The following is a 27,995-nucleotide window of genomic DNA, read 5'->3' on the forward strand; positions in this document are numbered from 1 at the left end:
CACCATATGGCCAGAATTGTCATTCTCCAAATCTGGGTTTTGACTTTGCCCAGCTTGAAGCCATGCCAATACGCTAACATGGAGGAAGCAGAGTGCGGGATACACCCACTGATGTTGAAATTGTTGAAGAAATCCTACCAAATCTGGGCAATAAACGGGCAGTGAACCAACAAGTGATCGATTGTTTCTTCAGTTTTCATGCAGCAGAGGCAAATGTTGACGAGTTGCATGCTCTCTTTCTCAGAGTATCTACTGTAAGAATCCGATTTTTCCCAACCATCCATCCGAAGCAGATTTTTTTTTTTTCTTTTTTTTTTTTGGGGGGGGGGCTGAATACTTCCATATGAAAAGGGGAAGCAAGGCTGGCTGGGGGGGAGGCAAGATAAGAGTAAAATGACTTAACCAAAAACTGACTGGATTTGTCCCTATTCCAAATCAGTTTATCTGGGGTGGCCTGGTCAAGAACCACCTTAGAGATGCAATCAAGCAGCCCCACAAATTCATTAACCTCCCAGTCATGAAGGTTTCTAACACACTTTACTTCCCACATTATTCCGACATCGGACTGAGCATAGCAGCTAGCAACCGGGATCTTCTTATCTGGGGCCAAGCAGAATATGTTTGGAAATCTAATTTTCAGAGGCACCTCCCCCACCCACTAATCTTCCCAAAAGCGAATAGCAGACCCATTCCCAAGCTCGAAGCCAATATTGTCGGTCACTGCTTGCTTAGAGCGCAGGATCCCTTTCCATATGAAGGAGGCTCTGTAAGCTGAAGACTCTTTGGTCCACCAACCTCCGGGGGAGGTTCCGTACTTTCCTTTAACAATATTGTTCCATAGAGCGTCTGCCTCAGTGCCCAATCTCCAAGTCCACTTCCCCAGGAGAGCTTGATTCATGATCTTCAAGTTTTTTATGCTCGCACCCCCTTCCTGAAAGTGCTTGCAGACTTCTTGCCAATCAAGAAGGTGCAGTTTCTTCTGATTCTCCTTACCGCACCATAGAAAATCTCTCCTAAGCTTGTCTATACGATCCAGAACTGACAACGGGCATCTGAAAAGGGACATGAAATAAATTGGAAGGTTTGAAAGGGCTACTTTGATAAGGGTAAGCCTCCCACCCATCGATAAGTATTGGCACTTCCACCTAGCTAGTAGCTTTTGGAATTTGTTCACAATCTTTTCCCACATATATATCGGCGGGGGGCCTATGGCGAGAGGAAGCCCTACAAATGTAGTAGGGAAGGAAGCAGACGAGCAGCCTAGGGAGTCAGCATAACCTGCTAGATCAGAAGCCGAGACATTTACGCCGAAGACTTTAGATTTGGTCATACTGATTCTCAACCCCGAAACACCGTAAGGTCGTATGCAGATTATCGATGAGAGTCGGATCCACTTCAGAAAGAATGAGCGTCATCAGCAAATTGGATGTGAGAGATTGAGTGGAGACACCTGGCATCATAATTCCTTTTAGGATCCCTGCATTCTGGCCACTAAGAAGCATCTACGATAGGGCCTCACCCACCACGAGAAAAAGGAGAGGGGATAGAGGATCCCCTTGACGAATTCCTCTCGTGCTGGGGAAGAACCCTTTAGGGGCGCCATTGATGAGGACAGAAAAGTGAGCCGATCCCACGCACGCTTTGATCTACCTTCTCCATCTCTCGCCAAACCCCATTCGGATTAACATGTATTGCAAAAATCCTCAATCCAAATGATCGTACGCCTTCTCGATATCCAACTTGCAGAAGATGCTCTTCTCCCCAGACTTCTGGCTCGAATGGAGACATTCGTTTGCAATCAGGGCACAATCGATAATCTGCTTGCCCCTTGTGAACGCATTCTGATATTTCGAAATTACCTTCCCCATAATTTTCGATAGTCTGGATGACAGAATTTTAGCCAGAATTTTGTATGGGCCTCCAATCAGACTAATGGGTCTGAATTTTGAGAAGGAACTCGCACCAGCAACTTTAGGGATTAACGCGATGAAGGAAGCGCCGAGACCTTTGGATAATATTCCCCTTTGATGAAACTCATGCAGAAAATCCATAACGTCTTTTCGTATGGTATCCCAAAATGCTTGAAAGAACAGCATGGGGTATCCGTCTGGGCCAGGAGATTTGTCTCCCCCCAACGAATCTATGGCTGCTTTAGCTTCTTCATCTGTAAACGCAGCCTCCAGAAGGTCCGCCTCATACCTTTCAAGGGAGTTGAAAGAAATGCCATCAAGACGAGGTCTAGACCAACCATCTGAAGAGAGGAGGGACTTGAAATAAGAGACTGCTTGCTCAGCTATCTCCTGTTTGTCGTCGATCTGCCTTCCTTCCACAGTGATACTCAGAATGGCTTTAGCTTGGGCTCGCATATTGGCTATACTGTGGAAATATTTAGTGTTCTTGTCATCCTCTGATATCCATCTTGCCCTCGATTTCAGCTTCCAGGATAATTCGTCTTCCAAAGCCCTGGCCGAGATGGATTGGATGATTTGAATGCGTCTGGACAGCACATCTAAGGGCATAGATCCACCTTCTGCTTTAGAATCTATCTGCTGCAATTCAGCGAATAGGGCTTCCGAGTTAGCCTCTCGCTTGCGGAGCTCGCCATCCTTCCATTCTTTGATTTTCTCCTTTAGAAGTATGAACTTACATAACAGCCTGTGACCAGCAAATCCGTTAGCCTGGAATGTGGGCCACCACTCCTCAATCTGCTGCAGAAAACCCTCTATCTTGAGCCACACAGAGTTGAATTTAAAGGGTTTGGGGTGCCAGTTCTTGTCTTCCATCGTTAGCAGGATCGGGCAATGGTCCGAAGTGGTTCTGGGAAGAGCTCTCTGGCACACTGAAGGGAAGGCCTCCAGCCAATCAGTGGACAAGAGAGACCTATCCAGTCTAGATTGGATTTGGATCCTGCGCCCATTGGACCAGGTGAATTTGGCTCCTGATAGCCGAAGATCTACCAACTCTTGGGACTGAATCCAATCTGAGAATGCTTCCATGGCCGAGGAAGCTCTTCTTTTGTGAGAATGCTCCGCGGCAAAACAAATGACATTGAAGTCCCCGACAAAGCAACACAGGCCTGAAAATGATTGTGTAATAGAAGACAGTTCGTCCCAAAATATTGGTCTGTAAGAGTCCTCATTAGGACCATAAACAGCGACAATGCGGCAGCAAAAGTTAGAGGACTTATCTTGAAGAATTGTTGTCGCCGAAAAGGCACCTATAGTTGAAGACTGCAGGTCCCATTTGGAAGACTTCCAAGCTATAAGGATACCTCCCGAAGGCCCATCAGCAACTAGCGTAACACGCTTAGCATCCTTTACTCTCCAAAGCGTGGCCAATAGTCTATCTGAGAACAAAGGGACTTTGGTTTCCTGGAAACCAATTGGCTAGAATTGTAATTTTATTTTTGGTTTTCGGTTATTGTACTCTATAGGCTGCGGCCCTTGATTAATAAATTCATCACTTAAAAAAAATAAAAATAAAAAACTTTGTCAACAAAAAAGAACCCAGTATCTCCTATATACTTCCAAACCTCTATTGGTATACCATTTGGTACGAGGGCCTTTCCTGTTTTCATATTTCTCAAAGCTTCTTTCAATTTAGACATCCTGATCCTATGAAAGTATCTATAGACTCCGACGTCATTTGAGTTTATAGTTTCTTTTATCCTTATGCTCTCAAAGTGGTTGTCATTTAACAAGTTTTAAAAATAGCTTATCCACCTTTTATTATCTCATTTCCTATACTAGTAACCTCTGGTTATACTTATCCCTTAAGTCTTAATGCATCTAACATGATCTAGGTCCTTACCCTTCCTCTCTCTCATTTTTGTAAGTTTGAAGACATCTTTCTCACCTTCTCTTGTTCCAAATCTATTGTAAACATCATTATAAGCCTTAAGTTTAATATCCCTTACCTTAGCAATCTTTTTGGCATTTCTATATTGTTAAAAAATTTCCTTGTTTCTAGTCTCTTGCCAAGCTCTGAAACATGAATGTTTATAATAGAAGTTCGTGATCATCCATTTTTTTTTAAAAGGTGCAATTAGCATGACGAGATTTACATGAAGACAACCTTAAAATCAAATTTTTTTTCTTGTAACATGTATCATTGACTTATTTTAATTTACTGCACAAACTCAAGTATTCCTTTTGTGCACCCACATTTACAGTTGCAAACCAATGTGTTCACTCCTGCTTACAAGGTCATTAGCAGCTGAACTTTGAATCAATTGGCTCAATAATATAAAGTAAGAGCAGTTGGGAGGATAAGAACATGAGATGTGCTAAAGTGATTAGCTTGAGGAGAGATTAAAGACATGAACATGCAACATTTGTGCAATATACGGGCCATGAACCAGGAAAGGTTCTATGCGAACATGCCCCTTCCCAAAATCCAGGCTTGTTGGGCCACACGTGAACGTTTATTTCCTTATACGAGTCTAGACCACCTGACGAGTCGATTGGCCTGGCTTATGGGCTAAGTAATGATGCCAATCAACCCAACCATATGACTAGCGCAGATCTCACATGCATGTGTGTTACACCTTTTTTTATTGATATGCCATGCACCTTGAATCTGTCCTCACATGCAATTGTTGTGGCATCTCTACGAGCATAATCTACTTGAAAGAATCAAGACAGCACCACCTAAATTGCCAACACCCTACATTTTCTGCTCAAGAATTGCAGATCCGGATTATGGGTCATCCGAGATCCTGGACACTTTTTAACGACTCAAAATTATAGTTCCATATTCTTATTTTTTATTAAGACGTAATTTAAATTATTGTTTTAGAATATAGAGGTTTATACTTTTGTTGAACACAATATTAAGCATATACAATATATACTATAGATGCATCATTTATAATAACAACATTCATCATTTCATATATAAACTAATAACTATATTGCGAATACTTTATGCTGTTTACTGCAACGACCACATGATCCTAGCCCTAGAGTACCCCACACTGGAGGAAGTACGTACTAGAGCAACGTGTGATCCAAGAAACCTTGCATCAAGATAGAGGTGGAGATAGATGAGCGCAGTGGAGGCGGAAGCAGAGTCGATAGGAAAGCATGGTATGTTTGTAACAGAGGTGACAGAAGAAGCTAGATTCAGAGGTGCTGCAGCTGCGAAGAAAGATGAGATCGTACACTCCGATCAGCGAGAGGAGGGAAGAGATTGGGTCTCCATATCGAAGAAGCATAGGGAAGACACACTATTCAGGAAGAATAAGAGAGATGTGGCCAGCTACCCAACACTATTTGTCAAGGGTTTCCCAGAAGGGTGGCTACCCGTAAACTTTTCCAGAGTATTTGGTAGGGCTGGAGCAGTGATGGACATGGTGCTGCCTAAAAACAAGATTAATGGTTCCTACAGGGGTTTTGTGTTGGTAAGAATGAGCTCAGAGAGAGAGCTACATAGGGCGATTCAAACTCTCAATGGCGAGAGTTTTGGGGGTGTTAGAATGTTGGTCCAGAGGGCGAGGTTTGGACCGAAACTCAAGGTTAAACCAGGAGGAACACACAAGCCGAAACCAATCCATGCGCCACAAAGATGTTCTTATATAAGGAGAACGTATCAGCAGGGAACATCTTCCTTTAAGGAGGTGCTTCTCAACACAAAAGGGACATATACTCCACAAGAAGACGGTCCAAACAGTGATGATAATAGTCATAAGGAGACGGTTAGAGAAGAAGTGAAGGTAGAAAAAGGTGATGTTAGGTGTGTTCACATAAACCAAGTATCATTTGATCGATTCAAAAGCGCTCTGCGGGATTCAGTGGTGGCTATCACCAAAAATGGAGCTTCAATAGCACAAGTTAGGCATTGGTTAGATGAATGCTACGAGACTCCAGCGAAGTGTTACACAATCAAACCCAATGGTTTCAATGAGCTCTGGATAAAGATGAGTCCAAGCTTTAATATTGATCTTCTAATCATCGCAGGTGCGTTGGATAAAGATGGTCCGGTAACCAGTATACAGAGGTGGGAAGAGTTCTCGATGTTTGGGTATGAAGATGTTTGGATATTGGTTTGGTCAGTTCCATTGGAAGTATGGTAAGAAGAATTTTTCCTCTCTGTCGCATCCCGACTGGGAAACTTCATCGAGTTGGATCCCAAAACGAAGCTGGGAGAGGAGATGGGAGTCATTAGAGTCAGGGTTCGTAGGAGGAAAGGCGAGTCGTTGCCGCCTTACATCCAAGTTTTGGCTAACGACAGGAAGGTGTTCCTGCCAATCCAACAGGACGCCAAAAATTATCCCATCCTGAGATGGGGTGACCTTTGGAGGTCTAGAGAGCTTGGGTTCCAGTCCTTGCCCAAGTGGTAGACTCTGAGGAGTTTCAACTCCAGGTCTTGGGTTCAAAACCTATAGGTGGTGAAATTCCACAATGGCGTGTGTGGGTGTGTGGCGGGTGCATGTGTGAAAAAAAAAAAAAAAAGGTCTAGAGAGTTGGAATCCCTGCCATCAGAATCCAGGAAAGCCAAGGAGGTGGAAGAAGGTGCATGCCTTCGGTGCCCCGTAGGTTCCTCTTTTCAGAGTGAGTTGCCGAATTCGTACATCGCAGGACCACCGAACTTTTCGAGTAACAAGTGTCTTCATCTAACCGATAGTAGCAGCAACGTGGATGGCGCAAATAGGGATGGTCAGGATGGCCAGTTTCACGCCAAAGCTACTCCAGCGGGTGTTACGTGTCAACCTGCAGTGGGAGGATCCTTTCCGGCCTCGAATCAATGGACGATGGAGACGGTTCCTCGTGTCAACCTCAATTCACTCGATTCGAGGGATCGAGACCTCTGTCAGGTCCCTGGGACACTCGTCAATTGAAATAGCCTCGACGCTACAGGTGGTGAACATCGGGAGGCTCGGGTGATGAAAAGCTACCTCGGTTATACTTTCAGGTCCCTGTCAGGTGCTTTGAACCCATTGAACCAGTCCTCTTTAAATCTAAACCTTTCGTTGCGGGGCAGAGCCTATCTCCGAACGACGTATTGTTCCCAGGGACTTAGATTCGGAAGTTCCTTATGCAGCGTCCGAGTCCCATCATGGGGAGCCCCCTCTCCCATTTCATCTTCGTAATCCATGGGTTGGTCCTCTGCCAGCGATTGAAAAGCACCCTCCGGGAATTGAATCCAGTCGATTGCCATGTTCCCCTTCTCAGTCCGTAGCTCCCTCCCTTGCGTTGGAACGTGGAGATCCTTACAAATCCAACAGAGACTCTCAATCGTCATCCTCGGATTATGCCAATTCCCCTATTTGCTATTTGCCCCGTTCCGTGTCCCAATCTAATATCATGTCAGATACAACGCTAATAGCTCTATTTCAGGAAGAAGCCGGGGAACGAATCATTGAAGCGGAGCCTCTTTAGATTAGGGTGGGGAGTTTTTCAGAAGCTATGGGGGAGGATCAATCGTCAAAAAAGGAAATCACAGTTCATAGGGCAAAGCTAGTCTACACTATTCAGAAGAAGAGATGGATCAGGGATGCCATGGGCCATGTCAGCAAGTCCATAGGTTTATCGTTCGGCGACCATCCTGAAGACTTTATTGCCCTATTCCATTGCATCAAGTCTCGTGGTCGTCCCTTGATAGGGTCTAAATCACCCAGGAATCTTTCATCCAAGTCAGGCAGCAATAGGGAACTACAGAGCCTTCAATCCAGTCCCAATTCTCCCTGCGGAACTATATCGGGAAGTGCCAGAGGAGGTAGGCAGGGTAGATCAATTTCCAAGATGAGAATCTTTTCGTGGAATGTTAGAGAGGTGGGGTTCAAGCAGAAGAGAAGCCTTATAAAAGATATCAGTGGTAGAAGCAAGGTAGACATAATCTATTTTCAGGAAACTAAGGTTCAGAATTTTAACAATAAGCTAATGGGATCGTTTTGGAAGGAAGAAGATGCGAAGTAGGTGACGTTGAATGCGACAGGAAGTGCGGGCAGTATTCTGTTAGCGTGGAATTCGTCACTTTGGTCTATGGTGCTTAGTTGGTCCGGAGTCTACTCAATTTCGGTCGTCCTCAATTGTGACAGGAAGTGCGGGCGGTATTCTGTTAGCGTGGAAATCGTCCCTTTGGTCGGTGCTTAGTTGGTCCGGAGACTACTCAATTTCGGTCGTCCTCAAAGAGGTATGCTCTAATTTCAGTTGTCTCATTACCTCTATGTATGGTCCTAACCAAGAAGATAGAAGAAAAGTTTGTTGGGAAGAACTGAATGCAGCTAGGCAGATTTTCAGCGGTCCTTGGTGCATTGGAGGAGATTTCAACATAACGCAATATGCAAACGACAAATCCAATGGAGGTAAAGTCACCTCAGCGATGCGCTCCTTCTCTCATTGGATAGATGATCAGGAACTGGTGGATCTCCCTCTGATTGGATCCAAATTTACCTGGTCAAATGAGCGAGCAAATCCGACGCTTGCTAGGTTGGATAGATTCCTGGTGTCGGATGATTGGCTCTAAGTGTTCCCTCTTCTTTCGCAATCTCTCCTTCCAAGACCCATGTCTGATCACAGCCCTCTGATCATGGTGTACCGTAAAGGCCGTTACGGGGCTGTAAAAGCCGTTACGTAAAGGTAACTGTGGCAACCGCTACACGTTACCGGGTTGTAACGGCCGCAATAGCGGTTATGGAAAAAAAAAAATGACTTGTAATTGTTGTTAACGGCACGTTACGTCCCCTATAAAGGCCATAACAACCCTATAATTGTCTGTTATGGGGCAGATACAGGTTTTCCATACTTATTAATCAACATTACGAGGCAGATACATGTTTTTCGGATTTTTTTCAATAGAGAGAGAGAGAGAGAAAGAGACTGTAACAACCGTTAGGGGGGCCATAACAGCCGTCACGACCCATATCGTAAAGGTAACAGTGGTGGTTGTTACATCCACCGTTACCATTATAGAACACTTTGCCTCTGATCCTTTCAATCGACGAGGATAATGGAGGGCCAAAGCCGTTCAGATTTGATATTTCGTGGCTGAAGATAGAAGGATTTCAGCAGCTAATCAAAGATTGGTGGTTAGGTTTCAGAGTTCATGGCTATGCGGGGTACAGATTATGTAAAAAAGCTGAATCTTCTAAAGGAGAACATAAATGGGTAGAAAAAGGTTGAACTTTGTAAAAGGGAGCTAGAAACAGATGCAATTCTTACCGAACTGCAGTCGATTGATTCATTAGCTAAAGAAGATCCGATGGTCAGTGAAAGTTGGTCCAGAAGAGTTCAGTTAGTCCAAGACTATTCAGCCAGGGTGATTAAAGATGAAATCTCTTGGACGCAGAAATCTCAAAGCAAATAGATAAAAGAAGGTGATAAAAATACAAAATATTTCCATAGTATTGCCAGCGCACGAGCAAGAGTTACCAAGATCAGCAGCTTGGTAGTGAATGGGGTTCGAACAGAGGATAAACAACACATTTTCGAAGAGGCCATTAGTTATTTTAGTAATCTCCTTTAGGAAGAAGGATGGCATAGGCCTAAGCTGGATCATCTCCATTTTGATCGTCTCCCACACATGGAAGTCAGGGCTCTTGAATCTCAATTTACACCTGAAGAAGTTAAAGATGCGCTGCAAGCTTTGGGAGGAGATAAGGCCCCCGGGCCAGATGGCATTCCGATTTCTTTCTTTCAAACTTTTTGGGATGTTCTTCAGGGAGATGTTGTGGAATTTTTCATTGAATTCCACGAAAGAGGTCGTATATCCAAAGCGCTTGGGGCGTCTTTCGTTGTGCTTATTCCTAAAATCTCGGGAGCAGATTCCTTGCAGGATTTCAGACCAATCAGTCAAATCGGTGGACCCTGTAAGATTTTGGCTAAAGTCTTGGCATCTCGGTTGAGAGGGCTATTGGGTAAGATTATATCTCATAAGTGCGTTCATTACGAGAAGACAAATTATCAATAGTGCCCTGATTGCCTACGAATGTTTGGATCTAGCCATAAATCTGCATCCAAGGGCCTTTTATGCAAGGTTGATTTAGAGAAGGCATACGACCATGTCAACTAGAATTTCCTTCAATATATGTTGCACTAGATGGGCTTCGAGGTCAAACGGCAAACATGGATGAGGGAATGCGTCAGATCGGTGTTCTTCTCGATTTTAATCAACGGATCTCCTAAAGGTTTCTTCAAAAGTTCTAGGGGCTTGCGTCAGGGTGATCCGCTATCTCCATTTCTATTCCTTATAGTGGGGGAGGCCCTCTCCAAAGTAAAGGTCAGTTCGAAGGCACCATCAGCGGATTCAAGGTTAAAGGAATGGACTCTTTCATATCTCATATCCAGTTCGCAGACGACACTCTTCTATTCTGTGAAGCAGACCTGGATAAAGTTAGTAATCTTTGTACTCCTATTTGCTGTTCCGAAGCAGTCTCGGGTCTCAAAGTTAATTTGAATAAGTCGAAGATGTTTGCCGTCAACATGGATGAAGCAAAAACAAGAATCAAGAATCTTTGTTGATTTCTTTGACTGTTCAATGGGAAGCTTTCCAACAACTTTTGTCGACCTTCCACTGAGTGGGTAAACCCCCAAAGGTTTTATGGGATAAAGTCATAGATAGATTTGAAACATACTTAGCCAGATGGAAATGCAGATATTTATCCTTGGGAGGTCGCCTCACTCTGATTAAAGCAGCACTATCAAATTTGCCCCTATACTTCATGTCCCTGTTCAAATGTCCGACTACGATTCTGGCAACTCTGGAAAGATTAAGACGAGATTTTCTTTGGCATGGGAAGGAGGAAAAGAAGAAATTTCATTTGGTTGACTGGAAGGAGGTGTGTCAGCATATTCAAGAAGGCGGTGCAGGAGTTAGAGATCTTAAAAATATGAAGCGGGCCCTTTTAGCAGGTGGTTTTGGAGATTCAGAACTAAAGATGGGACTCTATGGAATACTCTGATTAAATGCAAATATGGTCATTCGGCGGGTGGTTGGTGGACCAAGGATTCTTCAATCTATAGAGCATCAGCATTGTGGAGAGGCGTGTTATCTATTCAGAAGGAAGTCCACATGGGTATCAGACATTCCATAGGAATAGGTGACAATACTCGCTTTTGGGAAGATATTTGGGTGGGAGCAGTCGCCTTAAAAGAGGAATTTCCGAGTATCTATCGTTTGGCCCCAAATAGATCCATATCGGTCGTTGATTGCTATTCCATCCTCGGGAATGATATCGTATGGAACCCTCCCTGCAGAAGGAATCTTTATGACTAGGAAATCGGAGAATTTACTGCCTTACTCGGGCGCATCTGCAATGGCAAACCAGATCAGCAACGTGCAAATAGGCTCGTTTGGAGACCCGATAAAAATGGAATCTTTTCGGTGAAGTCCTTGTATTATTGCACTGACAGGAAAGCAGATGTCACAATGGAGACCATGACAGATAAAGTGTGGAAATATAAAGTCCCTCCAAAGATTGCGGTTTTCGGTTGGTTGGTTGGTAAGAGGAAGGCTTTAATAGTCGATAATCTGAGGAAAAGGGGAATGATAATTACTAATATTTGTCTTTGTTGCATGGCTAATGAAGAATCGGTGGACATCTCTTCATTCATTGCCCCTTTTTTAATCAGGTTTGGTCAGCAATCCTATCCTCTTTTGCCGTCTCTTGGTCCTTTCCTAATTCGACGGATCGTCTGCTTAAAGCCTGGCATGGTGTTATCCTAGGTAAGCAAAGATTTACGGTCTAGAGAACAGCCCTTTTAGTTGTGTGGTGGGCAGTGTGGGAAGAAAGAAATGGGAGATGTTTCCAATCCGGTGGGATCCAGAGTCAAAAGAGTGCATCAGTATATTATTGAATGGGCTTGTACTGCGGTAAATTTAAAGGGTTGTAATCTGTTTCTATCTGGAGGGCAATCGGTTCGCTATCTCAGCGGGTTGTTCCCCTCTTTGTATCTTTCCTCTTTAATGAATTCGTTGTTGATTCTCAAAAAAATAAAAAAAAAGATATCGCATTACTCCAATCATCATTTTAACATACACTAAGAAGGCGAGAGCTCATGAATGACCCCACAAGTAGCCCTACCTCTATGTTTCCAATGTATAAATTTCGAGGAAATAGGCAATCGTCCATCAGGCTATTTAGTCAGCCAAACAAAATGTACACGTGGGACCTAACTTCTGGTTATCCAAACCATTCGTATGGTGTGCCCCATCATGGATGAGGGAAGCCCCAGGCATCACCGTATTGGATGATCCTAAACCATTCAATAGCCCCTCTAAATGTGGGCCATTGGCACTGTGCATTTGCAAACAACCAATTGGATGGCTAGAAGCCTCTGATCAGAGGGATATTTGGGCACATCTGCCACATGATCAGGTCCAACAGATGAATGGTTTAGATTACCAAAAGGCAGGCCCCAGCTGTGCAATTATTGGGTCAAATGGAAAATGTTGTTCCTTTGGATCAAGCATCATATATTATCCCGAACAATCAATAAAGACAGCATGTGAAAGGCATGCACCCCATCTACAAAGGATGTTACAGAGTTTTTCATGGGTGACAGAAAGAGTGATCCAACTTTGCCACAAGATAACCCCAAGTATGTTAAAGATTGGTATTGGAAACATTTGACTCAATAGAAGTTCATCGATCAGGAAAACAAGAAGAGTTAATGCTGCTAGACAGGATTCCATCAGATAAAGTATGCAGAACTTACGGTAATCTCCATAGGAGCAAATGGCTCTGCATCTTTGCCTCGCTCAACCGGGATTGGAGGATACTTAACACTCTGTACACGGAAACGAATCTGCAAGTTGAATCACAAAAGTTAGCATGCACGAATTTCAAAAGGAATCATGCACCAGATTTAGTTAAAGTGTAATTTAAAGATCATGAGATTACAAGACACACCTCCTCGTCTAGATCTAAAAATAACTCTCCTTGTTCATCATACTCCCAAACCCATATGCCACTTTCCTCCCTATAGTGCTCAAAAAAGATTTGAGAGTGACGTTATGAAAAAAAGAAAAAAAAAATTATATATATATATATATGAAGAATCGTCACAGAGCAGTCTTAAATAACAATCTTCCCGCAAGATCATGTAACATCAAACAATCACATAAATAGTTATCAGTAAAAGCAAGGGTTCTTACATCCTGTATGGCTGTCTCAGAAGATGGACGGGTACAAAAATGTCATTAAAAAACCCAACAGACACTGCAATGACAAGTTCAACATCAGTTTGTACATACAGATACAAAATGAAGTAATTTATAGCTGAAGTGTTCATGATAACTAAACCAGCAAACAGAATATGAACCTGCAAAATCAATAGACATAAGAAATGTTTTACGTCATCAAGATGAATCTCAACATGAATTTGTTTTCATTTAGAGTTGAAAACATTGATCTTAATATTAGATGGCCTCAAATAAATTCCATAGCGGAAAACCATGCCTTGCAAGAAATAAGGAAACAGAGCCCTCAAGTGTGACAGTGAAGCCCAATCATTACAAACTTACAGGTCAAAGATAGAACCAAACCTTCGTTACAAAACAGATGGTTAACTAGGTCCTTACTTCTCAACTATGGGGTTAGGGAATTGCCTGTTTCCCTGGGGGTGTTTGGATAGGAAGAATCCAAAAATGCAGATATGGAAAACCTCCTGTGGAAATATCACAATGCGGAACGTGTGTGTGTGTGTGTGTGTGTGTGTGTATCCACTCTTTGTTTTGCATGCTCCATTTCCATGGTAAAGGGTCAACAGTGAGAGGCATCTCTCGTTACCGTGGAAATGCCCATAGATTAGCTTTTGGGGAAGAAATCAATTCACTCATTGTCCGCAAGAAAGCGCAATAGTGACAGTCTATTGCCACAGCTACTTTTTATAATACAACAACGGAAAAAACAATCTGTGGAAATTGATTTCATTTCTAGCTTCCCACACAGCTGATATGGGAGGATTTTTTAGAAGGGAAGCAAGTGAATTTGATGCAGGACATGAAAATTAAATATGATATGCGAGATTTCAGGCTTAAGATCACGTTAGTTCAGAAACAATTACACAAATTCCATATCCCACATGAAAGTCCAAGCATTCAATTAAAGGGAATCTATGTGGGTCCAGGCCTACACATGATAGGGCTGGATCAATAAAAATTATAAACCAAACGATACTTAAAGATAAGAAACAATCATCCACACATGCGTAGTAATCAGTCCCTAATCCAAGGGATTCACCAATTTCAAATCAAGGAACCCTAGGATAAGAAAAGGGGGCATAAAATTGGAGATTTGAGTAATTTAGGGTTAGGTTTAGGGATTTTGGGTGAAAGCGAAGTGAAAGAGAGGAGAGAGACACATCAAAGAAGTACCGCACGCGTGGAAAACAACAATGGCCCAGACGCACATACGTGTGATCTCAGCCGCACGTGTGTGGGGCCCACTATTCAGAAAAAAGCCACCTTGGCCCTGGTCAGCCAGGGATGGACTCCAAAACCCCCAAATCTCATTTCGATCCGATGTACGGTTTGTGCGTGGTGCTCCACCGAAGTTTCAGCCCTCCTGTAGGGCCAGATTCTGAAATTCTGCTGTGGGGAGGAGAATTGCTGCAATAGATGATTGATTGGAAGTGTAGATGATGGGGTGAGATGAGAAGAAGAGATAGTAGAAAATGGGTAATAGAGATGGCGATGGATGGGAACGAATCGGGATAGATGTGGCTTCGCACCATGGTAGTTAACCCTTCGATGAAGGGAGGGCTTCACACCCAATTAGGCTTCACAACTCAGAGAGTAGGAAAACGCAGAATTTTTATTATTCTTCAATGAATGAAAAAAAGCTACAAGGGGTGCCTATTTATAAGAAAACCATATACCCCAAAACTCGCGCCATGTGCACAACCTATTACTTGGCAATGAAGTAAACCAAAATAAAAACTAATCATAGAAATCTGAAGCATCCATGATGTTCTAAATAACATTAATAAGCAAAACCTAAAATATGAAATCAATCTGACTAGTGGGCCACGATCATGAGATCTCATGATGGGCTTTTCTTGACTAACGGGCCCACCCTTTTGAATCAAAACTTCGTCTTCTAGCTAGGAGGCCCTCCCTGGACGTCGTCATTGATCCAGATCGACGGTGGGGCCCTCCTTCTAGCGTACATGCGTAGGGGGGGGCGACGTGAGTGCGCGTGCGCGCGTGATGTCCCCATCAATATTATGTGTGGCATTTTCAACGACAGGCATCCACAAATTTCACAACTTATCACCCACTTGTGACATTTCACATGCTAGTTCAGGGACCTGCAGCTTTAACACTTATTCCCCATAGACATTAGGTCTCTAGAGAGATCAAGGCAAGGTTTGGAAGCATTGTCCAGTTTGATATAGATTAACCTGTGGGTCCCATCTATTTACAGGACTTTGCTAGATCTTGAATATAGTCATAGATCTCCCTCAATGGAAGCTTACAGTAGGTCCAACAACTCTATCCTTCCAGGCTCTACTTGCGGAAAGGTACATGTTCAAACCACTACGGTCTCAGAACCAACTACAGCACCTTCTCCATGGCATATGGCATGTAAAGGTAAGATAATATCTTAATTAATACACGATCATCACATAGGACGCAATTAGTATAGTTAATTGACTACATAAATAGCAGTCTTCTCATATTTATATAGGTGGATTGATTTAACAAGTAAAAGCCACAAGTCCTTGGCGTGGGCCGACCGGTTGGCCTCTCAGTATGTGCGACTCATCTTTTCCCATCCATGGACAATGCCCTCCCGGCCTTAATTGGTCACATCGTGCCACCGATGCTATCACTTTGAAAAAATTAGATTGCTCAAAGCAAGTCGAAGCTTTGTATGGATGCTACTTGGGCTCCTCCCAGTGCTGCCTAGGCATGTCGCACTGCTTGGACCCATCCCAATGTTTCCTAGGCACACCTTGGCTCTGTTTGGGCCATCCAGATGCTACTTCAGGCCCATACCGATGCTGCTTAGTACCACATTGGATAGCTAGTTATTCATTGAACTGGACCTTTTGCTTCACAGTTCATGTTTGTACTTGGGCATTGCAAAGCTTGTTCTAGCCTTGTGTAGGTCTGTCTGGTCCCATTTTAGGCACCTAGCTCTGTTAGACCCGCCACTAACCGGACTTGCATGTGCAAACTATTATATGCATAAGGTACGAATTAATCCCATGGTCAACCCTTACCCATACAATTGACCGTATTTTAGCAAGATACACTCAATTTTTCATATTTTGATAATTAGACACCCCATCTACATACAACATATCCACGCAAAATCCTCTAGGGTGTTTCTAGGACACGCCATAAGCATGCTCTGACACTAAGGTAAAAAATGCATTAGAGCGATGGACCAATGGTCATAAAAACAGGTCCTAAGCAATTGTATAAGATGAAAATTACAGTATACAGTATCAATAAGTCAAACTTAGCAATGCAGCCGGTTCAATAGAAGCAAAGAAAAGTGGGAATGATTCAGCCTAGGGCAAGAGGTGTGGCAGAATGATTTTTTTTAGGTAAAGGTGTGACAGATTGATGCGACAGAGAAGGCTACATAAAGAAAAACAAATGATAGGTAGCACTATAGCATAATAATAAAAATAATATAATATTGTTATTGTCACCATCATTATTACGACTATTATCATACTTAAAAAGGATGGAGAGATTGATAAGGACATTTTCAACGTAACCATAGTTGGGTGGATGCAATAGTGAAGCGCCACTAAAGTTTGAAACTTCGGGGAAATTTTTATGACACAACCATCTATGTTGTAAGGGGCAGTATGTTGTTCAGCTAGATGGTAATGGCTTCAAAGACCAAGTGTTGTAGAGATGAGGATGTTGAGATGGATGTGTGGGAAGACTAAGAAGGATAAAATCCAGAATAGGGTCATCTAAGGAAACCTAGGATTAGGAGTAGTTCTAATAAGAGATAAAATAATGGAGAGCAAATTGAGATGGTTTGGACATGTGCAACAAACCCAGGAGATGGCTCTAGTAACAAGGGGAACATTGATTAGGGTTTGAAGGCCCTTTGATAGGATTGATTAGTAAATGAGATGCAAGAAACCAGCACCAAATATCTTTGACAAGAATGATGATGATGAACAACCACCACAATCATCATCATCATTATTATTATTACAAGAAGAATTGTGGTAGCAAGAACATGACAAACATCATAGAAATAACCACCCTAGAACAATACAATTGCTAAAAAGGAAAGAAAATGGAAAGGTAGCAATAAAAAAAGAAAAACACAAATAGAAGAGAAAGCTTCAATCATCAAGAAAAGTAGCACATAGATTGCCCAAAAAAGGAAAACAACCATAACAACGACAACGACGACAACAACAAAAAGCATGGTAGGAGTGCTTGCATCGAGGTCCAAAACAAAATACACTATAAGGATGATGTCTCATGGATCACACTAGATGTAGTAAAAAAGTCCTTATTGATGCAGGACAGATGGCCTAGCCTAGAATGATGCAATGAGATTATCAACAAATTAGATTAACTAGAACAATTTAAAGAACAAAATAATGTTAATCAATCACAAGCTTAATGAATTCAAGTATTTAACTATGCTCAGATTCCAAACTGAATCACAACCCGTCAGTTAAATCTTATAAAATGTGATTGGATAGGACCTATGGAAGGTAGGACTTCCATCTAGCATAGGTACTGATCATCATTCAAAGGAAGTACTTAGTCCTTGTTAGGGTTGATAGGCTAGGGCTGATTTGGAGGTTTAAGGAATTGTAAAATAGGTTCAGCTTTTCATATTTGGGGAATATAACGTTTGGGGATTTGGGGATTTTGGATTTGGAAATTAGGGTTTGTGGTTTTAGGGATTTGGGGTTAGGGTTTTAGGGATTTAAGGGTTATAGGAAACTAGGTTTGGGATTTTAGATTTTATAGATTATGGTTTGAATAGTGTAAACAAATGATGAAAGGAATGGAAGGCTAACCATACGGACAGCCTCTATCCATACGGTTGTACGGACAGATGGGTATGGCATGGTATGGTCGTACGGGTGTACGGTCAGTGGAGGTGGGTTGGACGGGAGTTTGGGATAGGTTAGGTTACGGGTGCATAGTTTGGGAGAAAGAAGAACAATGATAGATGTAGAGATTGTTGGTTGATGAGAAATAAAAAATAAAAAATAAACGGGGGAGAGAAAGAGAGAGAAAAGAGAAGAAATAAAGGATAACTAGGAATCACTCCATGGCATCACACCAAATTGCTCCAATCAAAAGAAGTTTTACTTCATCACAAAACAAAGAGAGAGGATTTTTTTATTTCATATCCAATAATGGCTAGAGTGGGGACATCCAACCCGTATATAGTCTCAGGGAAGGCTTTTTATAAAAAGACGTTCTCAAATAAAAAAATTCACATAAAAACACTCAATAAAATAAAATTTGTTCCTAACTTCCTAAACTCAGCAAAAATATAACCTAAACCAAAAATAACAAACATATAAACCACTAAATAAACTAAACTATTTCATGGCCCATGATCAATATGTCCAATGAAGATGATCTAACGGTCGGAATGGTCTAACTAAGTCACCCGCATGCATCTTCCCAATGTGGGGCCTTCAAAGATGCACAATCATGCATGTGGTTTCTTAAACGGGCTAGGCACTCGAATTGTTCCAAAACTCAACAATGACAATGGTCCAACTAAAAAAATTTCACATAAAAACACTCGATAAAATAAAATTTGTTCCTAACTTCCTAAACTCAGCAAAAATATAAGCTAAACTAAAAATAACAAACATATAAACAACTAAATAAACTAAACTATTTCGTGGCCCACGATCAATATGTCCAATGACGATGATCTAATGGTCGAAATGGTCCAACTAGGTAGCCCACATGCATCTTCCCAATGTGGGGCCTTCAAAGATGCACAATCATGCATGTGGTTTCTTCAACAGGCTAGGCACTTGAATTGGACCCATGGGACCCATGTATACATCACCTAGCCAAAAAGAAATGGGAGCTCTCCTCATCTAGTATATACTCTAACTAGTGCTCTAATGTCCTCATCAATTATTAACACACAAAACAAAAGGAAAAGAATCAAAGTTATGGCGCAACTGACAATACATTATACAAAATATCACTCAATACTCTTGAGAGGGATCACATATAGTTCAACAATGTGTTTATGCCCACATGAGTAGAGTTTAACATTCATAGAGGGTGCAATCTCAGAATCCCCAGGATAAAACAAAGGGTACACACCTGGAGAAAGATGAAATAAACAATAACATAAGGCTGCAAAAGAACCTTAGAATAACCCATTTCTCACTATGGATAAAGGTATGCCAAAACATTTCCATAATGGCCGTAATGTAACAGCAACAATGGTGATTGTTATGCGTTACGACCCAAAACAGGCGTTACAAGCCGTTACAGGGCGAAAATAAAAATTAAAAAAAAAAAAAAAATTTAAGCCCATAGTGGCTGTAACCATCACAGCCCGTATCATAATGGTAACGGTGGTGGCCATTACGGCCACCATTACCGTTATGGAATACCTTGCTATGGATTTGTACTCTAGAACATCATCAAGTATGGGAGAACCCTCATTCCGTTATAAGATGGGTACGCATACAAAGCACAAAGAAAAAAGACACTTTGGCACTAATGAACGGCTCACCAAACATAAAGAAAAATTTTGCCCATGCCTAGAACAAGAAAAGAATAATATTATGTGCATTGTTCAATCAAAGAGCAGGACGACAAAACCAAAACAAGCTCCAAATGTTTTGTTGATGAGCAAAAAAGTATCATGGTAGTCATAAGTGGAAAAACATTTGCACAACATACAACGCAAACCATAAGCACCAGACTTTTCAATCTTTCCCGTGAGAACCTCTCCAACAAATGGGCGAAACATAACCAATCTAAAAGTCACCTGCCAAAAGACCATGACATTCAATGAGTTACACCAACAAACATAAAGCAGAGAGAGAGGGGGAGAGAACGAGAGTAAACTTGAAAAAGAAAGTTTTGAGAAGATAAAAGCTTACTTCAGGCCGAACAAAACATTTTTTAACTTACACTTGAACAAAGCCTCTCTTTTAGAAAAAAAAAAAAAAAAAACACTTTGAAACTCCTGGAAGTTACCACCTTTACTTAGATGTCCCACAAAATGTTGTAAAAATGCAACAGACTGTCCATTGTTATGGAATTACAACAGCTTCTCCATTTGGCAGGCCCAATGCAGATGGAAAGAGGGACACATACTGCCAACCACATTTTGGGGGCGGGACAAGCAGTCCTTCCCCAAAGCTTTCATGGGTGGATGTGCATGCCTCACATTCCTCATATTGATATACATCCAAATAAGTATAAAGTTGCTCTCAAGACAAGTGAAAGAAGCTGAAGTTGTTGGTATTATCCATGCATATTTCATTGGAATAATTAAAGAGATCAGGAAAACATGAAATCATATTAATTAACTATAGCTTCCAAATTGTAAATATTTCATCCATTTAAGGTCAATGTTCAATTTTTTTAAATTTTACTTATGGAAGGGGTCAATGAGCTATCATCAATGACAACATGGCTAGATTCTACAAGATCTCTAATGTTTTGAGGGTTAAGTTCTAGAGAAACAAGGTTGGTTGATGTGGTCCACAGCCTTCTTACCAATCGTTTTGGAGGTAGACAACATCTCTTCTTATGCTCCATCTATCGAAAAGTAGAGCCCTACTAACAACTCATTCTCTTCATATCGTAAGGATATCAAGCAGTACACCCAATCCCAAACCCCTTCAAGGTTCAAACCATGTCTCCCAACATCACCTCCTTTCCTTACAATCAAGCAATAGTCTCATATCATAAACACAGCAAGTTCTAACATATCATCAGTAGCCTATGGATTTGAACCCACCCTAAAAATGATACATCATCAGTCCCAACTACCCAGACCCGAGCATCCTCTCAAAGAAACAAAGACATTTCAAAAATAATATTCTACTGGCGAGAAATTAGATCAGTAACACAACCAACTAATCAAATTCTTAACTACTAGGAGTTATGGCACATGCAATGCACATGTAGAGAGTAGGTTAGGGAAAAAAACCAGATAGATACTGAGACATGCATCAGGCTACACATGGAGAGAGAGATAGAGAGAGAAGGGTTTCAACAATGGGCGACCCATACCCACTTTTCCTACGTTGGGACTCACTCAAGCTTTAGATCTGCCTTATTTTTGGGTCCTACATCCCTAACATGAGCCAGCATAACAAATGTACGGTGTGGATGTTGCATATTCATCACAGTGGCTCCACGAAGTCTTCATCACATAGGCTCCCTGATGCTACACGCTTTCTGTGTGGCTACATGAAAGAGAAAAACTGAAGCTTTTTCTCTCCCGACTAATTGCAAGGGCAAAAATGTCCAAAAGATGCTCATGTTATATAAAGTATAGATGTAAATATACTCCATCATTGCAAGAAGAGATCCATTTCTTTGAAAGGATGCAAGAAGAGATGATATGGTGTATATTGTTTGTAGATGGCATAGTTTTGATGGGCCAAACGAGGGAGGGCATAAACACAAAGCTAGATTTAGTGAGGATGTTCTAGAATCTGAAGGATTTAAAATTAGTCAACTAAAAAAAAGTATATGAAGTGCAATTTTAGTAACAATAGGAGTGAAAATGAGGAACTAGTTAAGATTGTTGATCAAGAATTTTTCCAAAATGACCACTTTCAATACTGTGGATCAATTACTCATGCATTAAGAGATTGAGAAGGATGATGCCCATAGAATTCAAGCTGGATGGAAGAAATGGAGATGTGCCTTTGGAGTTTTATGTGATCGTATTGTGTACCACTCAAACTGAAAGGGAAATGTTATGGGATAGCTATAAGACTAGCCATGCTTTATGGGATAGAATGTTGGACAGTTGAGGAACAGCATGGTCATAGGAGTGTAGCTAAAATGAGGATATTGAGATAGATGAGTGGCAAGAAGATGAAGGATAGAACTAGAAATGACTGCATTCGAGGAAACTTAGGAGTACCACCAATAGGTAATAAGATGAGGGAAAGTAGAGTTAGATGGTTTGGTCATGTGCAACGGAGACCAAGAACCACACCCAGTTAGGAGTGAGTTGGTACAAGTTGAAGGCTCTAAAAGGGCAAGGTGAAGGCCCAAAGTGATGTTGATGGGGGTAACAATAAAAGACTTTATGACCTATGGTCTATCTGAAAGTATGGCCTTTGATAGAGTAGAATGGCGAAAAAGGATTCATGTAGCTGACCCCAATTAATTGGGATAAGGCTTAGATGATGATGATGATGATGTAAATGTACTCTATGAGTAAACTCTCACTGTACTAACATGCAAAATCAGAGTTTAAAGAAATGGCTTTGTAATCAAAATACATATGTTGCTAGACAACCACGTTAAAGAAAATGCATTCAAATGAACAAAGGAGATCATCAAACGCCAGCAAGTCCTTTATCAACAGCAATAGGTACGTAGGAGAAAGGGAAGATGGTTTACATACTTCATAGGTCGCAGCGCCTTCTCCGGGGACGATGAAGCCACCATTGATCTTTTCGATGTCATAGATAGAAATGCAAAGCCCCAAATTAGGGATAACCTAGACCCCATTAAAAAAAAAAAAAAAAAACTTTTGCTTAGATGGGCTGGTAACATTAGAAAGCAAGATTTTTAAGAAAAGAAAATGTGCAGACCTTATCCAAGAAGAGTCTTTCAAGCTCCTGTTTGACTGCCTGCTCGCGGGGAAGGCCAAGGAGATGAGGAGGTAAAGGCAACTTATGCTCGATGCAGCTAAGGGCAAACATGGAGCCGCCTGCCTTAAAATTCAATTCTCAAACAGAATAAAGCAGAATGAAAATTCATTACAGCATGGAGCCGCCTGCCTTAAAATTCAAATCTCAGACAGCTACCCAAATCTCTCTCTCTCTCTCTCTCTCTCTCTCTCTCTCTCTCTCTATTCAGGCGAGCTCTACTGTCTCTATTCCTTCCGGCAAGCTCCCGCTTCAGGTGAATTCGCCCTTTTGTTTTTACTGCTTTTTGTTTTCCGGAGGGCTGCGCGAAAGAGGGGTTTGAAGAAGATGAAGAGAGGCAGCCGGCTGTTCCTGATGGACCGAGCCAGTGGAAGGCGGATTGGCTGGTGTACCACACACCAGCTTTATAGCCGATGTATTGACGTCAGCAAGTTACGTGGGTCCAATCATGCGCTATGTGTTATATCCAAACCGTCCATCCGTTTTAATAGCTCGTCGTAGGGGATTGAACATCTACCATTGAAACTCTCACGGGGTCACAGAAATCTCGGATCAATATGAAATTTGTTTTTCCTCCCAATACAAGTATTTTTGACATTATGAATAGATTGGATGGAAAATAAACCTTATGGCAGGCTTAGGAATTTTTTAACGCGGAAATCATTACCCTGCTGCTAGTTTTGGTTTGGTCCATTTGAGAATTCGATAGGATTAATTTTTTTTGGCTGATGTTCTAAAATATTCTCCAAAAATTGATAAACAGTATATATATAATAAATACATCACTGTGGGGCTCATGTAACTTTGTTCTCCTTTGAGCTGTTCGTACAACTCGATCTCTAGCGTCAACGAGCCGGAAGCGGATTGAGCCGGAAGCGGATTGGCTAGTGTACCACACCTCAGCTATATAGCCATTGACGTGAGCAAGTTCTATGGGTCCAATCATGATGTATATGCTATATCCAAACCATCCATTCATTTTAAGAGCTCTTCATAATGCTTAAGACAAAAGATAAGAAGATATAAAGATAAAGTGGACCACACTGCAAAAAGCAGTGGGGGATTGAACGTCTACCATTGAAACCCTTTTGGGGTCACAGAAGTTTCGGATCAATATGAAATTTGTTTCTCCTCTTAATACAGGTATTTCTTTTTCTTGGCTCGTGCTCTAAAATGATCTTGAAAAATTGATGAACGATGTGGATATAATAAATATATTATTGTGGGGCTCATGTAACTTTGATTTCCTTTGAACTGTTTGTACAACTAGGAGCTCTAGGAGCGTTGGCGCTCGTCTTCGCACGACATGTATCTACACCAGCTATATAGTTGGTATGTGGTACACCAGCCAATCCGCTTTTGCCCCAAAGCAGTGTGGGCCCACCAAGATGCTCTTTTGGAATTATCTGCATCGTCTATCAGTTCTGCTAGATCATTTAACGATATTAAAAAAAAAAAAAAAAATGAGGCCTATTCAAAACTCAAACGGACTATACCACGAGAAATAGTGAGGATTGAATACTTACCATCCAAACCCTATTGGATTTCTTACTCAGGAAGATACTGCACGATGCTAGGTGGTGCCGAACGAGATGTTTGTGTTAAATCCACCTTGTCCATCCATTTTGAGAGCTCATTTTAGGAGATGTGACCAAAAATAGGTATTTCCCAGAGGAAATATTGGATATTCAGTGGGCACCGTTTAAGCATTCTTATGGCCATGAAAGTTCTATGTTGTACTATTAATGGTTTGGATGGCATATAAAAGTAAAAGTGGAGGCTAGGAAGGTTTTGACTTTTGATGGAAATTTCTTTCCCCAATTTTCTCTCCTGTGACCCACTTGAGTTTTGTTTACACCTCATTTTTTGTCTCATGTCTTAGTATGAGCTTACAAAAGGGATAGACGGAATGAATTTCTAACATGCGTTGCGGTGGGCCCTACCCCCTTCATCATGGTAAGATTCACCTTAGGAATGGCTTGGATTAAAAATAAAAAGGCCGTGGCATAGGAAGGTTTCAATCGTGGACGTTTACCTCCACACTGTTAAGAATAGTGTGGCCCACTTGGGCTTTGAATATTTTTTTCTTTTTTTCTTAAAAAATAAATAAATTAAATATCTCATTTGAACATGATTAAGGAAACTAAAGTCACAATTCGACGTCCTGATCCATAGCTCAAGTGAAAGATACCTCATTTCAACACCGAGGTCTTGGCATTGATCCCTAGTGGGGATGGCTAACATTGAAGTGTGAACTGACAATATTGTGTACTAACATGCTAACAAAAAAAAAAAGGGTCACAATTGGAGAACTCATTATGAAAAGTGAGTGAAATTGAAAGACATTATATTTCATGCAGACATGAGAGTGAAACTAAGGAAGATTTGAATCATTCAATAATACGGATAGGTATATACAGGGTTATATGACAATTAGAGCCTATTTGGGAGCGTGGATTTAGAACCTCTGGATTCGAACCCCTAAGTTGAAACCCCCTGGATTTGAAATCCTCTTATTGTGTTTGGCACCTTGGATTGAGAATCAACCTTAATCCAAAAGTAGCTATGCATGGCATATTTACAGGGCTTGAATTTAATTACTAAATCAACTTTAATATATTTAATTAGTGAATGTATGTAATGTTCAACACAGTGGTTGCTAAGCCCATTGAAATATATGCTTTGCCTGAAAATGATGAAATTACAAGTCTTGGATGGGCCACAAGCACAAAATCATGTCCAAGCGACTAACCAACAATTTTTAACCGTTGATTTACATGGATAATGTTTGAACGGTGTTGATAATCTAATTGTTTTAGGGCATCATTGGTGGCCCATGTGCCCAATAGATGGTTATACAACTGATAATCTAATTGTTTTGGTACATCATTAGTGGCCCATGTGCCCAAGAGAATGATAGTCGGGTGACATACATGTTACACATGCAACTCTTGGAAGGATTTTAGATGTAATCCAAGCTCTCACCATGGATTTCAAACCCCCCGGATTTGAAACCCTCGGTTACTTTATAGTGCCAAACAACCAAGGGATCTAAAATCCCCTCAAATTCCCCCAAAATCCATGGTGCCAAACGACCCATTAGGCTGAGTATTTTGATACACAAACACTTATAAATCATACATGTGTCATTTATTAATATAGATTAAACTGATAGAATTGTATGGTCCACTTTCACCAATTTATGGAGCCAAGTTCAAACCATCTTAACCTCTATTTAATAGACACTTGTTAGTGAAAATATGACCGTCGATTTTTTCACTTCTAACCGTCCAATAAAAGTCAATCAATCCAACAATAAGATAATCAAATAAGCTTCATTTTCATTTAATGATACATCTACACAGGCTACCATAGTTCGGATAGTTCAATGTGGCTACTCATGTGCCACGTGCATAATATATAAGTCATTTATAAGTGTTAATATATCATCATCACACTTTGCAGTGAATCTCTAGGCCCACTTATCTTGTCTACTTAATGATTAGTTTAACATAAAAATCAGTTTAATTTTTTTTAGATTGGCTCAACCCATTAGTATAACTTATGCCCAGCTTTATATATATATATATATATATATATAAAATTTATAGATTTTGGAGTTATCCCTTACTTTAAATTTTATTTTGTGTGAATACATGCTCTTACCTATAAATGTTTTACTAGTTATCATGACAAATATAAAAAGTGTTTGCTAGAAAGTGACTTACAAATTATATCCAAAGAAACAACACGTAAACAACTTAAATTTGAAAGTGATTTATAACTTAAAAAACTATATGTATCTAGGTGAACCTTTGATGGATAAGGTATTCCAACTTATTCATGCCCAATGATATATTTCTAAAGATGAAATATTTGAAAATTTCAAGATGTATAAGATAGAAGTAAGGAACTAGTTAAACCGAAAGATTAAAATCCAAATGTCTAATACAAGAGGAAAATATTTATCCTCTTAATTCTCAAAGTTTTGCGAAACTAATTGTATTATTTACCAAGTCGTAACTTTTTATTCACTCTAACAAAATAGGATAGCATAGCATAACATGAATATAGGTCTCTTATAAGGTGAACCTTTGGTGGATAAAGTATTCCAACTTATTCATGCTCAATGATATATTTGTAAAGATGGAACATTTGAAAATTTCAAGATGTATAAGATAGAAGTAAAGAACTAGTTAAACCGAAATATTAAAATCCAAATGTCTAATATAGGAGGAGAATATTTATCCTTAGAATTCTCAAAGTTTTGCGAAACTAATTGTATTATTTACCAAGTCATAACTTTTTATTCACTCTAACAAAATAGGATAGCATAACATGAATATAGGTCTCTTATAAACATGGAAAATTCTATATACAGGCATAAGTTAAGTTTTTTTTTTTTTAAGAAATATTATTAATTACTTGGCACATCTTGAATATAGTATCTCATTCTAAAATTCATAAGATTTCATACGAACTATGGATAACATGACTCTAAATCTCTTGTAGTTAGTATAAAGCTATAGAGCTTTAATTAGACTATTGGCCCAAAAAATTTAAGATTAAGCTAAGATCTCTTGAATGCATTTTCATAGAAAATGCATAAAATATTAAGGTCTATATGTTTTTAGTTGTATGATGTAATGATGTTATCCTATTAAACACTAATATAATTTGAAAATATTGATTTATATGAGAAATGTTTCTTTTCCATAATTATAAAAGAGTCAAAATCTTAATATCTTAGTATCAATAATAACATTCAAATATTTCAAGGCACCACTAATTTCAATAAAGAGAGCATAAGACCTACAAGGACTAACAAGATTAAAAGAAGTACATCATTTGGACTCAACTTCTACACTTTACTAATAAGAGGGAGAAAAATAACAGAAAAAAATAAAACAAAACTATATTACCATGTAACATAGAAAATTATTCTTTAATTTAAATAATACACTTAGTTCTTAATATGTTTTTTTTTTTAAAGTTGTGAACGATAGGATTAATTTTATAATGCAAAATAAGATATGAAAACTACTAGATCCACTCATAAGATCAAAATTAATAAGCTATAAATGGATACTAAATAATGGCTAGATGGAGCAACCAAAATATTCAAAACTTGACTAGTTGCTAGATGATTTACACGAAGATAATGTATTAACTTTTTTAACACTTATAATCCAATAGTCAGGATATCAATTATCCAAAATT

General features: G+C 40.3%; 1 protein-coding gene across 4 annotated transcripts in view; it reads right to left on the bottom strand.

Moving 5' to 3' along the window:
• LOC131232521 (uncharacterized) overlaps positions 1–23,132 on the bottom strand; it is a 29,537-nt gene extending 6,405 nt beyond the window's left edge. For 2 of the 4 annotated variants that reach the window (XR_009164877.1, XM_058228811.1), the window contains exons 1-6: positions 22,719–23,128; positions 22,529–22,624; positions 19,831–19,918; positions 13,096–13,159; positions 12,851–12,920; positions 12,657–12,746 (exon numbers count right to left, since the gene is read on the bottom strand). Coding sequence is in view for 3 of the 4 variants with exons in the window: in XM_058228811.1 (XP_058084794.1) it covers positions 12,657–12,746; positions 12,851–12,920; positions 13,096–13,159; positions 19,831–19,918; positions 22,529–22,624; positions 22,719–22,829 (519 nt within the window). In the remaining variant the exon portion in view is untranslated. Of the gene's footprint in view, positions 1–12,656; positions 12,747–12,850; positions 12,921–13,095; positions 13,160–19,830; positions 19,919–22,528; positions 22,625–22,718 lie in introns of all 4 variants that reach the window. The other 2 variants (XM_058228812.1, XM_058228813.1) reach the window with 2 other exon arrangements.
• Positions 23,133–27,995: the final 4,863 nt, after the last annotated feature.

Source organism: Magnolia sinica, chromosome 18 (assembly GCF_029962835.1).
Source record: "Magnolia sinica isolate HGM2019 chromosome 18, MsV1, whole genome shotgun sequence".
NCBI classification, from domain to species: domain Eukaryota; kingdom Viridiplantae; phylum Streptophyta; class Magnoliopsida; order Magnoliales; family Magnoliaceae; genus Magnolia; species Magnolia sinica.